General features: G+C 46.3%; 1 protein-coding gene across 3 annotated transcripts in view; it reads left to right on the top strand.

Annotated features, from left to right (window-relative positions):
* Window positions 1-10,759, top strand: part of CYFIP1 (cytoplasmic FMR1 interacting protein 1) — an 82,849-nt gene extending 72,090 nt beyond the window's left edge. For all 3 annotated transcript variants that reach the window (XM_061459764.1, XM_061459763.1, XM_061459765.1), the window contains 6 exons: window positions 1,038-1,168; window positions 6,579-6,651; window positions 7,693-7,787; window positions 8,770-9,008; window positions 9,537-9,684; window positions 10,143-10,759. In XM_061459764.1, coding sequence (XP_061315748.1) covers window positions 1,038-1,168; window positions 6,579-6,651; window positions 7,693-7,787; window positions 8,770-9,008; window positions 9,537-9,684; window positions 10,143-10,307 — 851 coding nt within the window. In that variant the 3' untranslated portion in view covers window positions 10,308-10,759. The remainder of the gene's footprint in view (window positions 1-1,037; window positions 1,169-6,578; window positions 6,652-7,692; window positions 7,788-8,769; window positions 9,009-9,536; window positions 9,685-10,142) is intronic.
* Window positions 10,760-12,322: the final 1,563 nt, after the last annotated feature.

The following is a 12,322-nucleotide window of genomic DNA, read 5'->3' as shown; positions in this document are numbered from 1 at the left end:
GTGCTAACCAGATCAGGTCTTCATAGCAGCTGCCAAGCCTAGGGTTTCCTGAGCTTGTCTCTTACCAAGGGACTGAACAGTCTTTCTGGGGCTGGGTAAAGGAGCTGGAAATCCACCAACATGTTACATGCCACCGTTGTTTGGGAGAAGTTTGAAAAAGACATGTTTATGTAAATTATGTGGTTTTGAAAATCATAATTTTAGCAGTTTTTTAACAGCTTTTGGTAAAACTTTGACAGGAACAGTGTTCCGGCTGTGCTTGTCAGCAGGATCTATATACCCTTGCCAGCAGAGCTGGAATTGTGATATCTGTATTTAACAGTTTTGTGAGGCTGCAGATCACCTCTGGCCATTTGTGGCACTGTCGGAGTCATAGCCTGACACCACCCCTGTTCCCTGTATCTTCAGTGCTCTGCTCCTTCCTGGCTCTGTCATCCTTGTAAATAACAGCTGTAACTTTAACATGTTGGGTGGTGCAGCATGTTGGGGTACAGAGGCTGGCACAGGAGTAATAGCAGACAAGAGCCCTAGTCTCTCTTCCTGCTCCTGCAATCTACGTCTCATAGTGGCTTCCTTTTCCAGGAGTGAGAAGCCAGGCACTCCATTTTGCATGATTTATCCACTTAGTAAGCACACTGCTGACTTTAACACTTCGTGACCTCTGATTTTTAATGCATTTAAATACTGCTCCTTTCAGTTTCCTCTAGGCTGCATGCCTGGAGATAAAGAAATCTCATGTATCGATACATGGAGAGAGAACTCTAAACCCACACTGTCGGTTAGTTGGGCTCTGATGCAGTATATGTATACAGTATATGTATGCATGTTCAGTGCAACCTTCGAATAGGCAAATTGTTTAGAAAATTGGAGTGCTTTGGAGGTAGACAAAAAAACTAGTCCTGATTCGTATGACTCTGAGCTGCATGGCTAGAATCTTTTGTCTGCCTTCCCTCGGTAACAGGCGTGCCTGTGTGATCGTCAGTAGATTTTATGTTGGCTCCTGAGATGGAATTCTTTTGCTTGTCTTTTGATTTCAGGTATCTTGGAGTTTTTTCACCATCAGTTGAAGGACATCGTTGAATATGCAGAACTGAAGACTGTCTGCTTCCAGAATTTGCGGGAAGTGGGAAATGCTGTCCTGTTTTGTCTCCTCATTGAACAGAGCCTGGTAGGTGCCTGCTGTGCTGATTTAAAACCTGTCTCTCAAAATGTACTCTCAGATTTTTGTTATTAACATCATAAATAACAAGACTGAAATCTGCAAGTTTGTATTGCTGACTGGGCAGATGGGTAGAAAAAGTTCCCTGATCTCTCACAGTGAGAAATGCAGGGGCTTTCGTGTCTGCGAGACAGCAGTGATGCCTGACTCTGCTGGGTGAGAGACATTGCCTCTTGTATGGTACCTGAGGGTCGTTTCCCGAGGTGGGTATCTCCAGAGAGGGGTCTTCAACCCCGGCGGGCAGGGAAACCCCGCGTCCCGAAGCGGCGAGAGCCACCGAGGGAGCCTCAAACCCCCGCCAGGCCTTGCCCAGGAGCCGGCAGCTCCGCTGAGGCGAGCAGAGACTCCCAGGGGGCGGAGCCAGGGGCGGACCCCCCCCTCCCCCCCCCCAAGGGAGCGCGGGAGCAGCGCGTGGCGCGGGAGTTGGGCGGGATGGGGAGCGCTCGCCTCAGGGCGGAGGCCCGGTCCGGGAGCTCTGCTCTGGCTGCCCCGGAGGTGGCAGCGTCGGCACCAGACAGAGCCGATGAGAGGGGAGGCTGCAGTGCAGAGCTCGGGGTGTAGAGAGTGCCTGCACTGCTCTGGTGAGGGGAGGGTGCGCAATGGGCAGGGCTGCACTCGGTGCTCCCGGGTGGAGGTCCTGCGGCAGCAGGGGCTGAGCTGCGGGACGCTGTCAGTAGCTGAAAGGTGTCAGGGAAGCGGAGTGGGAGCTGGGCTGCTTGATCCAGGCCCGAACTGTGCAGGGGTCAAGAGCGTCCATCATAGCGCATACAGAAAAGGAGGAGGGCAGTAATCCAGGAAGCTGGGAGCTAGTAACAAAAAAAGCCATCAAGGTGATCAATCGACAGAGAGGTTGTGGATCAGGGTCAAAGGGAGAACAGTGATGGGAGACATTACTGTGGGGATCTGTTACAAACTGCCTGATCAGGAAGACTCTGTGGGTGAGTGTTCTATAGACAGGAGCAGCCTCACGCTTGCAGGCCCTTGTCCTCACAGGGGACTTAACCACCCTGGTAACTGTTGGAGGGATGGGACAGTACGCCCCAGCACAAACAATTGAGGAGGTTCCTCGACTGTGTGGAAGACAACTTCCTCTTGTAAGTAACAGAGGAGCCGACAAGGGGAGGTGCCCTGCTTGACCTCATGCTCACCAAGTGGGAGGGCCTGGTTGGAAATGTGATACTCCAGCGCAGCCTTGGATGCAGCAATCACGAGATGGTCGAGTTCGAGATCCTCAGGACAGTGAGAAGAGCGTGCAGCAAGCTCACTGCCCTGGACTTCAAAAGAGCAGACTTTGGCCTCTTCAGGAACCTGCTTACTAAGGTTCCATGGGATGTAGTCCTAGAGGGCAGGGGGGCCCAAGACTGTTGGTTGATATTCAAGGATCACCTGCTACAAGCTCAGGAGTGTTGCATCCCAACTAGAAGGAAGTGCAGCAGGAGGGCCAGGAGACCTCCTTGGGTGGATAAGGAGCTGCTGAGGAAAATTCAAATGAAAAAAGAGGCTTATAAAAGGTGGAAGCAAGGACAGGTGGCCTGGGAAGAATACAGGGATGTTCTCCGGGAAGCTAGGGACCAGGTTAGGAAAGCTAAGCCCAGTTAGAATTAAATCTGGCTAGGGATGTGAAAGATAACAGGAAGGGCTTCCATAGGTATGTAGCAAGCAGAAGACAGACTAGGGATTATGTGGGCCCTCCGGAAGCTGTTGGGAGAGCTGGCTACCCTGGATTTGGAGAAGGCTGAGGTTCTGAATGACTTCTTTGCCTCGGTCTTCACTGCCAAAGGCTCTGACCACACCACCCAAGTCTTGGAAGGCAGATGCAGGGACTGTGAGAATGAAGACCTTGCGCCCACTGTAAGAGAGGATCTGGTTCACGACCATCTTAAGAACCTGAATCTGCACAAGTCCATGGGACCTGATGAGATCCACCCGCGGGTCCTGAAGGAGCTGGCAAATGAAGTTGCAAAGCCACTGGCCATCATATTTGAGAAATCATGGCAGTCAGGTGAAGTTCCCGATGACTGGAAAAAGGGAAATATAACCCCCATTTTCAAGAAGGGGAATGTGGATGACCCAGGGAACTACAGACCAGTCAGTCTCACCACTGTTCCTGGCAAGATCTTGGAGCAGATTCTCCTGGAAAGCATGCTAAGGCACATGAAATTCAACAAGGTGCTTGGTGACAGCCATCATGGCTTCACTAAGGGGAAATCCTGCCTGACCAATTTGGTGGCCTTCTATGATGGGGCTACAGAACAGATGGACAGGGGTAGAGCAGTTGATATCATCTACCTGGACTTGTGCAAAGCGTTCGACACTGTCCCACATGACATCCTTGTCTCTAAAGTGGAGACACCTCAATTTGATGGGTGGACCACTCGGCAGATAAAGAATTGGCTGGATGGCTGCACGCAAAGAGTTGTGGTCAATGGCTCAATGTCCGGCTGGAGACCAGTAATGAGTGGTGTCCCTCAGGGATCGGTGTTGGGACCGGTCTTGTTCAACATCTTTGTCACTGACATGGACAGTGGATTGAGTGCATCCTCAGCAAGTTTGCCAATGACATTAAGCTGTGTGATTCGGTTGATACGCTGGAGGGAAGGAATGCCATCCAGAGGGACCTTGACACACTTGTGAGGTGGGCTGATGCCAACCTCATGAAGTTTAACCATGCCAAGTGCAAGGTCCTACAGGTCAGTCGGAGCAATCCCAGGCACAGCTACAGGTTGGGCGGAGAAGAGATTCAGAGCAGCCCTGCGGAGAAGGACTTGGGGGTGTTGGTCGATGAGAAACTTAACATGAGCCTGCTTCAGTGTGCACTTGCAGCTCAGAAAGCCAACCGTATCCTGGGCTGCATCAAAAGGAATGTGACCAGCAGGTGGAAGGAGGTGATCCTGCCCCTCTACTCTGCTCTTGTGAGACCTCACGTGGAGCATTGTGTGCAGTTCTGGTGTCCTCAACATAAAAAGGACATGGATCTGTTGGAACAAGTCCAGAGGAGGGCCACGAGGATGATCAGGGGACTGGAGCCCCTCCTGTATGAAGACAGGCTGAGAAAGCTGGGGCTGTTCAGCCTGGAAGGCTGCATGGAGACCTCATAGCAGCCTTCCAGTATCTGAAGGGGGCCTACAAGGATGCTGGAGAGGGACTCTTCATTACGGACTGTAGCAACAGGACAAGGGGGAATGGGTTTAAACTTAAACAGGGGAAATTTAGGTTATATATAAGGAAGAAGTTGTTTACTGTGAGGGTGGTGAGGCACTGGAATGGGTTGCCTGGGGAAGTTGTGAATGCTCCCTCCCTGGCAGTGTTCAAGGCCAGGCTGGATGGAGCCTTGGGTGACATGGTTTAGTGCAAGGTGTCCCTCCCCACAGCAGGTGGGTTGAAGCTAGATTGTGTTAAGGTCCTTTCCAGCCATAACTATTTTACGTTTCTATGTTAAGACCTTCATTGTAAGTTATGATCACATATAGCATTCCTGCAGTCAGTCACAGGGTGACTACTCTCTTTATGTCAATGAGTTGCATTGTTGTATGCTTGTTATTCCTGTTGTCATCTGCCAACATCAAAAAGTTAACGTGGACATCCTTCTTGATGCTTGGATGGGTGACAGTGGCTCTGCCAGACATTAATCTGTCCTAGTTTGTACAAAGTTGTGAAACGTGCCCAGTATCTTCCTATATGCCCAGACTCTACCTTACAGCATGCAAAGCTGCCTGCTGCTGAGGACATGGTGCTACAACTGCTCTTTATTCCTACCTCTAGTTTTCCCATTCTTCTTCCACATTATTACTATCTCTTCAAACAAAATGGCCAGATGTTTAATTTCTTTGTCTTCATGCTTTTGGGTGCTTACAGAGGGAAAGATGGGGCTTCCTTTCCTTTACCCATGTTTTGCCTTTGAGAATTGGGTGGGGAGTCTTTTCCCTGTCTGTGCATACGGGATGCTCTGCCCACGCAGTTCAAGCACACAGAGCTGCTGAGGCTCGGCTGCCCATCATGTGGAGATCTTTGCTGACTGCAAACCAGCTACGTCATTTCCTAAGCAAGCTGGCTGGGGGCCTGTCGTTGTACAGAAATAAACCCTCATGTAAGACTCCTTCTTCAGGGTGTACTAAAGCTGTTGATGTTAGATAAGGTAATGGAGACATGCTGTTCCTCAGAGTCCTGATCATGGTGTTAAGAGGACTCCTCCCTTATGGTGGACAGTAATTGGAGGGCTGGGTGAGAAGCACCAAACCCATAGTCAGTTACAGAATAGCTGAAACTAAATGAGAAAATGGATTACTTTGGATTCAGGCTAAGAGGGTAAGTGGTGAAAGGACAGGCAGGTAAAGGCCCTCGCTACCTCCTAGAAGGATTGCCTGAGGGTGTACCAAAGTGACACCAGCACTGGAGGTACCTTCTTTGGGAAGGCCGCCTTGGTGATACTTTTGCTGCCCCTCCTCTTGTTTTTGCCTTCAGTGGTGCCTCAATGTCCTGTCATGTGTTTAAGTATTTTTCCACTGTGGTCATCCATCATAATTAAAGTAGACTTTACTCCAGTGCACAATGTAGGTCTGGAGTGGGTGGGTCTTGACTGCCTTGCACATCCATTTCCATGGTGTTGATATCAAGGATTTAGACGTGGGAAAGGCACATGAGCTCTGGTAGCCTGGCCTTGCCAGGGTTATAGCTTATGAACATTTCTTGCAATACTAGCACTGAGGGATTACAAATGAGCAGGACCTTGGCTCCAAAAATGAGGAGAGGGGCTCAGCAAAGTCATGCACATGCTTCTGGTCATCTCTGCATTTTCTCTGCACATACATACAACAGCCAAGAACCAGGGGACATCTGTCTCCCTTTCCCCATGCCTAAAGCTCTATGTACAATACTTCCGTGAGAGGTGGTTCACTGCTGCTGTGTGTGTCTCAGCCCGCCTGGTGCGGAGATGCTCCCACCATGATAACAGGTTGTGGGAATAGCACTGGTAAAAATAACCAAGCAGTGAGTCATCTCCTTCTCCTCTCAGCTAGTCTGCGCAGGAGCCGTCTGCTGCTTTCACACCAAAATTACTCATTCTGCTTTAGTCTTTTTAATAAATACCCTGTCCTTTACAAACTGCCAGCTGAGGGTGGGAGGTGAGCTGCTGGAGTCTGTTTGGGAATCCAGGGCAACCAGGTGAAATCGAATTGTCTTTGGGAGTGATCCTGTGAGGAAAGCCAGGACTGGCGCAGCTCTGTACGATGGTGATGGAGGCTGGCTGCCCTCTGGTGTTCCTTTGGTGGTGTCAGTATGTTTTGGAAGCCCATTCAGGGAATCTGGTGTGGTTTGGGGATTCTTTGGTCCTAAATGCCTCTCGTTTCTTTTTTTGTTCCAGTCTCTAGAGGAAGTGTGTGACCTATTGCACGCAGCGCCATTCCAAAATATACTGCCCAGAGTTCATGTCAAAGGTATTGGCTAAGTGAAAACACCTTCCTTGGGTAATGCTTTCCACTTTTCTTGCCCACTATGGTTTCTGTGAGTGTCCACAGCCATCTTCCACAACAGCACTGTTAATTGCACAACAGAGGAAACACATTCAGGCCTGTTTGCCTGGCTGAAAAATACCTGCCTCTTAGCAAGTCTCAGTGCAAATTACAAGAGGAGGAATGCTATAACAGGGAGAAGTGGGATGGATACCCAGGGTGATATCACCCTTCTGTAGGACTATGGCTTGATCATACAGGGTATAGGAAGTCTGTCAGCAAGTAAGTAAATAAATACAGGTGCTCCCTGGTTCCAGTAGACTTTTCACATGCATTTTTACTAAACAGGACATGCAGTAGTGAATGTTTGCATTCCTTTAGTACCTCTTTTCCTCATCCTTCATCATCAGAAAGTGAGCTCTGTCTCCTTTCCTCTCCATTTCCCGCTACTGCAGCAGCTGATTAGTTCTACTCGGAGAAATCCCGTCAGCTAAAAATCTTTGAGAATATTTCCAGGCTCACCATAGCTATTTGCATCTCTGCATAAAATGAACCAGGCCATTGTAAATAGTATTTTCACATTTGCCAGAGAATATTTCCTACTTGTCAGCGATAAGGGGATGCTAAGTGCTTTTTTGTAAGCCTTGCTATACACAAGATTCCACCCTTGTTGTACCCCACCTTCTAGAGTCATAAAGCATTTTATGTGTGATAAGGACAATTTAGTTGGATTAGTATGAGTGGGAGTCAAATATATTAGCAGCAGCAGCATGATAGAGCCTTATATTCTTTCTTGAATTTAGTTAATCCTTCCTTCTGTTTGCACATACAATGCAACTTTCTGAAGTATAAAGAACTATTTTTCTAAAAGCACATTGAAGATTAACCAGCTTTTTAGAACTGAAATTACCTGTAAAAATAACATACCCAGCTTTCTTCTGCACTGAATAAAGACTGCATGAAAATAAGAATTTTCTTGCTTAATTGGAATTTATCAGTGCATTCTCCATTTATTTTATTTTTCAGAGGGTGAAAGACTTGATGCTAAAATGAAGAGACTGGAATCAAAATACGCTCCACTGCATTTGGTTCCTCTCATTGAAAGACTAGGCACACCCCAGGTAATCTCTTATTTGCGTCAAAAGCAATTCAAGACATTTCTGAGCACTAGACACCCTGTCCCTTCACATGTCGACTTCGACCTGCACATCCAGCTTGTTCACACAATGGGATTATTTTTTAGAACCATGGATTTGGTGAAGTTGTTGAAGCTTGGAAGTTTAAAACATTTCACACTGGGGTGGAAGTGACAAGTTTTGGGAAAAATGCTTATTTGTATGTGTGTTACTGCTTGATACCCTGCTCTGTGTAAGGGCCAGCCTGGGAGGTCCTGGTGCAAATTCCACCAGAAGCAACCAGTTTTCTTGTGCGTGTGTGCGTGTATCTTTAAACCAGTTTATTCCTCTTGCAGCCAGATGATTAGAAACTCTTGGAAAATGAGCTGCCATTTGAGTTGAGCTCTCCTGGAAACAGTCACCAAAGAGAACATTCTTGAATGGCCTTTGCAGCTTCAGCACTATTTTCCTTTCTCTTGGCGTGGGGGGTACATTAATTCCCTGCTAACTGTAGCAGTTTACAAGCCATTGAGATGTGAACAGTAGAAACAGAGTTTCAGGCTGCTTTTGTCATCATAGGTGCTGCAGTTCAGTAGGTGCTGCTGTAATAGGTGAGAGCTCTCACTGCAGCAGGACAAGATGGGACAAGCCCTCACTGGCATTGCCTCCTGTGGATTTTGTCTGAGCCTATTAGTGCTCTTTTAAGAGCTTTTCCATCTGTAATAGCAGCAATCATGATGAGCAGGAGAGCACAGGCAGGAGCTACTGTGCACACTAACAGCAGAGCACTCAGCTCTTTGGTTTTGCTTTCTGTCTCCTCTCAGGCAAAGAATTCTTTAAACTTCCCTGGGACTAGTCTCCAGGATCAGGATTATTGCAGTTAGTGTTACTCACTTTAAATCCTGTCTGCTTGCAAAGCCTTTTAAGTATAGTCTTGTGGTCAGGTGGCTTTTACCAGGATTTTGCACTCTCTTTCTCTCCACCTTAGCAAATAGCAATCGCAAGGGAAGGGGACTTGCTGACGAAAGAACGCCTCTGCTGCGGCCTGTCCATGTTTGAGGTTATCCTCACGAGGATCCGCTCCTTCCTGGATGATCCCATCTGGCGTGGGCCCCTGCCCAGCAATGGGGTGATGCATGTGGATGAGTGTGTGGAATTCCATCGCCTCTGGAGCGCCATGCAGTTCGTCTACTGCATCCCCGTGGGAACACATGAGTTCACTGTGGAGTACGTACCATCAGCTGCCAGCACTTCACCTGTGGGCAACAGTGCTTTGCTTGTCCTCCCTGGAACTGGCTAGGGAGCCTAGAATGAAGCCGTTTGTCTGTCTGCAAGAGCTTAGTGCGGAAGTAAGGGAAAGTGCTGCCATCACTGGGGCTTATGAGTGGCTCCTAAGCACCCGTAAACACAGATATTATTGTGTCTTCAATGAAAATAACCCTCTGTTTAAGTATTGCCAGTGTGTAATGAATGGTCTTATGGCAAACAGGCCCTAGCACGTGTCTTTCAATAGTAGTCATACAACTATGGACACTGAGCTTATATAGAATCACAGAACCCCACAATGGTTAGGCTTGGAAGGGACCTTAAAGATCTAGTTCCAATCCCACTGCCATGGGCAGGGACACCTTCCACTAGACCTGGTTGCTCAAAGCCCTGTCCAACCTGGCCTTGAATCCTAATCATTCTGTGATTCTACGATATGTTTCTGAAGGTGTAGGTGAAACATGGTTTACATGGTGTTTCCTGTTCCAGGCAGTGCTTTGGAGATGGCTTGCATTGGGCTGGCTGTATGATCATTGTGCTTCTGGGACAGCAGCGTCGCTTTGATGTGCTGGATTTCTGCTACCACCTGTTGAAAGTCCAAAAGCATGATGGCAAAGATGAGGTTATAAAGAATGTGGTGAGTTGAAAATGTCTGTTTTATGTTGGCTGTAGTGATAAAGACAGCAATTAATCTGAGGTGTTTGTACTGGGATACAATGTAGATCCCAGTAGAATGTAGCAATCACTTTTTAGAATGAAATGCTGACAATGAGGGCACTGGGATTTTTAGGAACAGAAGATTAGGGCATCACTGGTTGGTGAGAATTCTGATATTCTGAACACGTGGGATTTTCCTACTGCTTTACATCTCAAACTCATGCATTTAGATTACAGCAAGGCTGCTGTAAATTGCCCTTTTTTTGTACAAAAAGCAGCTCTGCCAAAACCAAAAACACACCTTGATTTTTCACTGGATTAGCAGTGGAATGAAGACTTTCAGAACATTGTTGAGAGGTGAGGTAACAGTACTTGCTGCTTTTGTGGCTAAGGCATTGTATCTCCCAAGCTAATTCCCATGTGTCTGTTTTCTTACAGCCTTTGAAGAAAATGGTTGAGAGAATTCGCAAGTTCCAGATTCTAAATGATGAAATAATTGCTATTTTGGACAAATATTTGAAGTCCGGTGATGGAGAGAGCACACCTGTGGAACACGTGCGCTGCTTCCAGCCACCTATTCATCAGTCCCTTGCCAGCAACTAGATTTCCCACCTAATGACACTTTTTTGCACCTCTTTAAGCTGAAAGTCTGAGGAAAAAAAGCAACAAACAAAACCCACACCAAGAGTTCTAAGGAAATCTCTTGCCTGCATTTTTCAGTACTCCTGTGCCATTTGAGTGGTGCACTCTCCCCTCCAGTCTCCAAGCACAGTAACTGTATACAATCCATACTTATTTTTCTAGACTAAAATTTTATACACTTTGATTAAAAACCTGTGACTAAAAGATTTTTGCAATCTCTTTGCATTCCTGTACCGAGGTGGCCATTTTAGGCTGGATTGGCATCGTTTTCCCCTGAAGGTATCAAAACAATAGCTATGGAGGATAAGAAACTGGGTTCTGTAGAAAAAAATCTTTAGAAATCAATTCCTAATTGTTTGTATTGGAGCTTTACTTGCTTAATTAGCCTTTATTAAAAAGATAAAACGGACAAACTCCGCTGGTGCTTTGTGAATAATTTTTGTTGTCAGTTGATTATTTTTCCTCTTTGCAAAGCTGTTCCCCAACATCAGTCATGCTGGGAATGAAGGCTAACTAAGGGATTGTTTCACAGTTATTTAACTGACTGATAGTATTCTGATCTTTTTAACAGGCAGTCTTTGGATTGGTTAGAATGGCGACTGTTTGATTTTTCTTAATGGAGGACTTCAAACTCAGTTTATATTTTGGTTGGTGATAGGTACCTGTGTACCAAAACACATATTTACAAGTGGTGAGTAATTCTTGTTTACAAGAATCATAGCTACAGTGAGCAGGTGTAACCTATCCCAGCACATAAGCTCTAAGGATGTTACTCATGATTTACTTATAGGAAGTGTTTGTTTAATTACACTTTCTATATTATGCAAACATCACATCAGTGAAACTGTTTGTAAAAATTTTCAGCTGTAAAAGTTGGCTTTTAAAACAACCTCTTCAGCCAGAAGCCTGCTTGCTTACTGCTGGGTCCTAGCACAGGAGCCTTTCGGTCAGCTGTTAGGGTCAACCCAAAGCAGATGTGAGTTAAGATGGCTGGAACAGGCAGAGACAGGTAATTATAAGTTTTATGCAGGAGATGGATTTCTGGAGCTGTTATTTGTTTCTAACCTTGAGTGTTAAACCAAGAATGCATCCCTTTGAGAACCCATTTTTCTCATTCTTATTAGCTCAAAGTTAGGTTACAGCACCTCTTTTCTTCTGCTTAGCTCTTTTCACGTTTGACTGCAACAGACTGAAGTCCAGTAATGCGTGGAAACACATCTGTAACAGCGTACATGGGAGATGAGGAACATGCAGTTACTGCAGTGGCAGGGAATGGGATTTTGAGGAAAGAAAGAAACTGAAATTCCTCAGCAAACAGAGGACACGGGTTTGCCAAGCAATCTGAAAGCAAGCTTCTGCTACCACAGGTTTACCTAGATGTTGATGCTTGAGAGCTGCTGTTCTGGAGTGGGCTTTGCTGTGGTTAGTGCACACATGGCTGCCCTGTGGAGGGGAGACAGAAGTAGGAAATGCTCGTGCTTTGTTACAATGGCTTGTTGCAGGATTCCTTTTACAAGATGCTTAACAGCCAGCTGTCTTCAAGAAACATTTTTTGTAGTTCTTAGAAGACTTGTAGTCAGCCACATGCTTCAGGCCTCGAAGGCAATGAGCAACTTTCTGAATTTGCTGATATCATCGTTGGCTTATGGGTGTCTCACACACCTGAGGCTTTGGCATGTCACTGTGGTGCAGAAATAGTTAATCAAGCCAGACTTTTTGTTTAAAAACTAGTTGCAAATAACTAATCATAATGTGAGTACAGCATGTTCTAATGCTTACCAGTTCACTTTCAGCAGTAAGAGAATTGGCCTTTAACATCTTAACGTATGTATGAATGCTAATAGTTTTATGATTACTTTTTTCCTGTTAGTATTAAGAGAATTCAGATATTAGCCCTATGAGAGGTTTGTTTCCCATTTTTCAAAGGTAGGTTACTCTTTTTTTCCAACAGGATTATTAGACTTTGATGGAGTTAA

This window comes from Pezoporus flaviventris, unplaced genomic scaffold (genome assembly GCF_033815535.1).
Source record: "Pezoporus flaviventris isolate CSIRO_AGI_PZ_B2104156 unplaced genomic scaffold, CSIRO_AGI_Pfla_v1 ptg000030l, whole genome shotgun sequence".
Taxonomy (NCBI): domain Eukaryota; kingdom Metazoa; phylum Chordata; class Aves; order Psittaciformes; family Psittacidae; genus Pezoporus; species Pezoporus flaviventris.
Note: the sequence above shows the minus strand (reverse complement) of the source record. Positions and strands in the feature narration are given on the sequence as shown.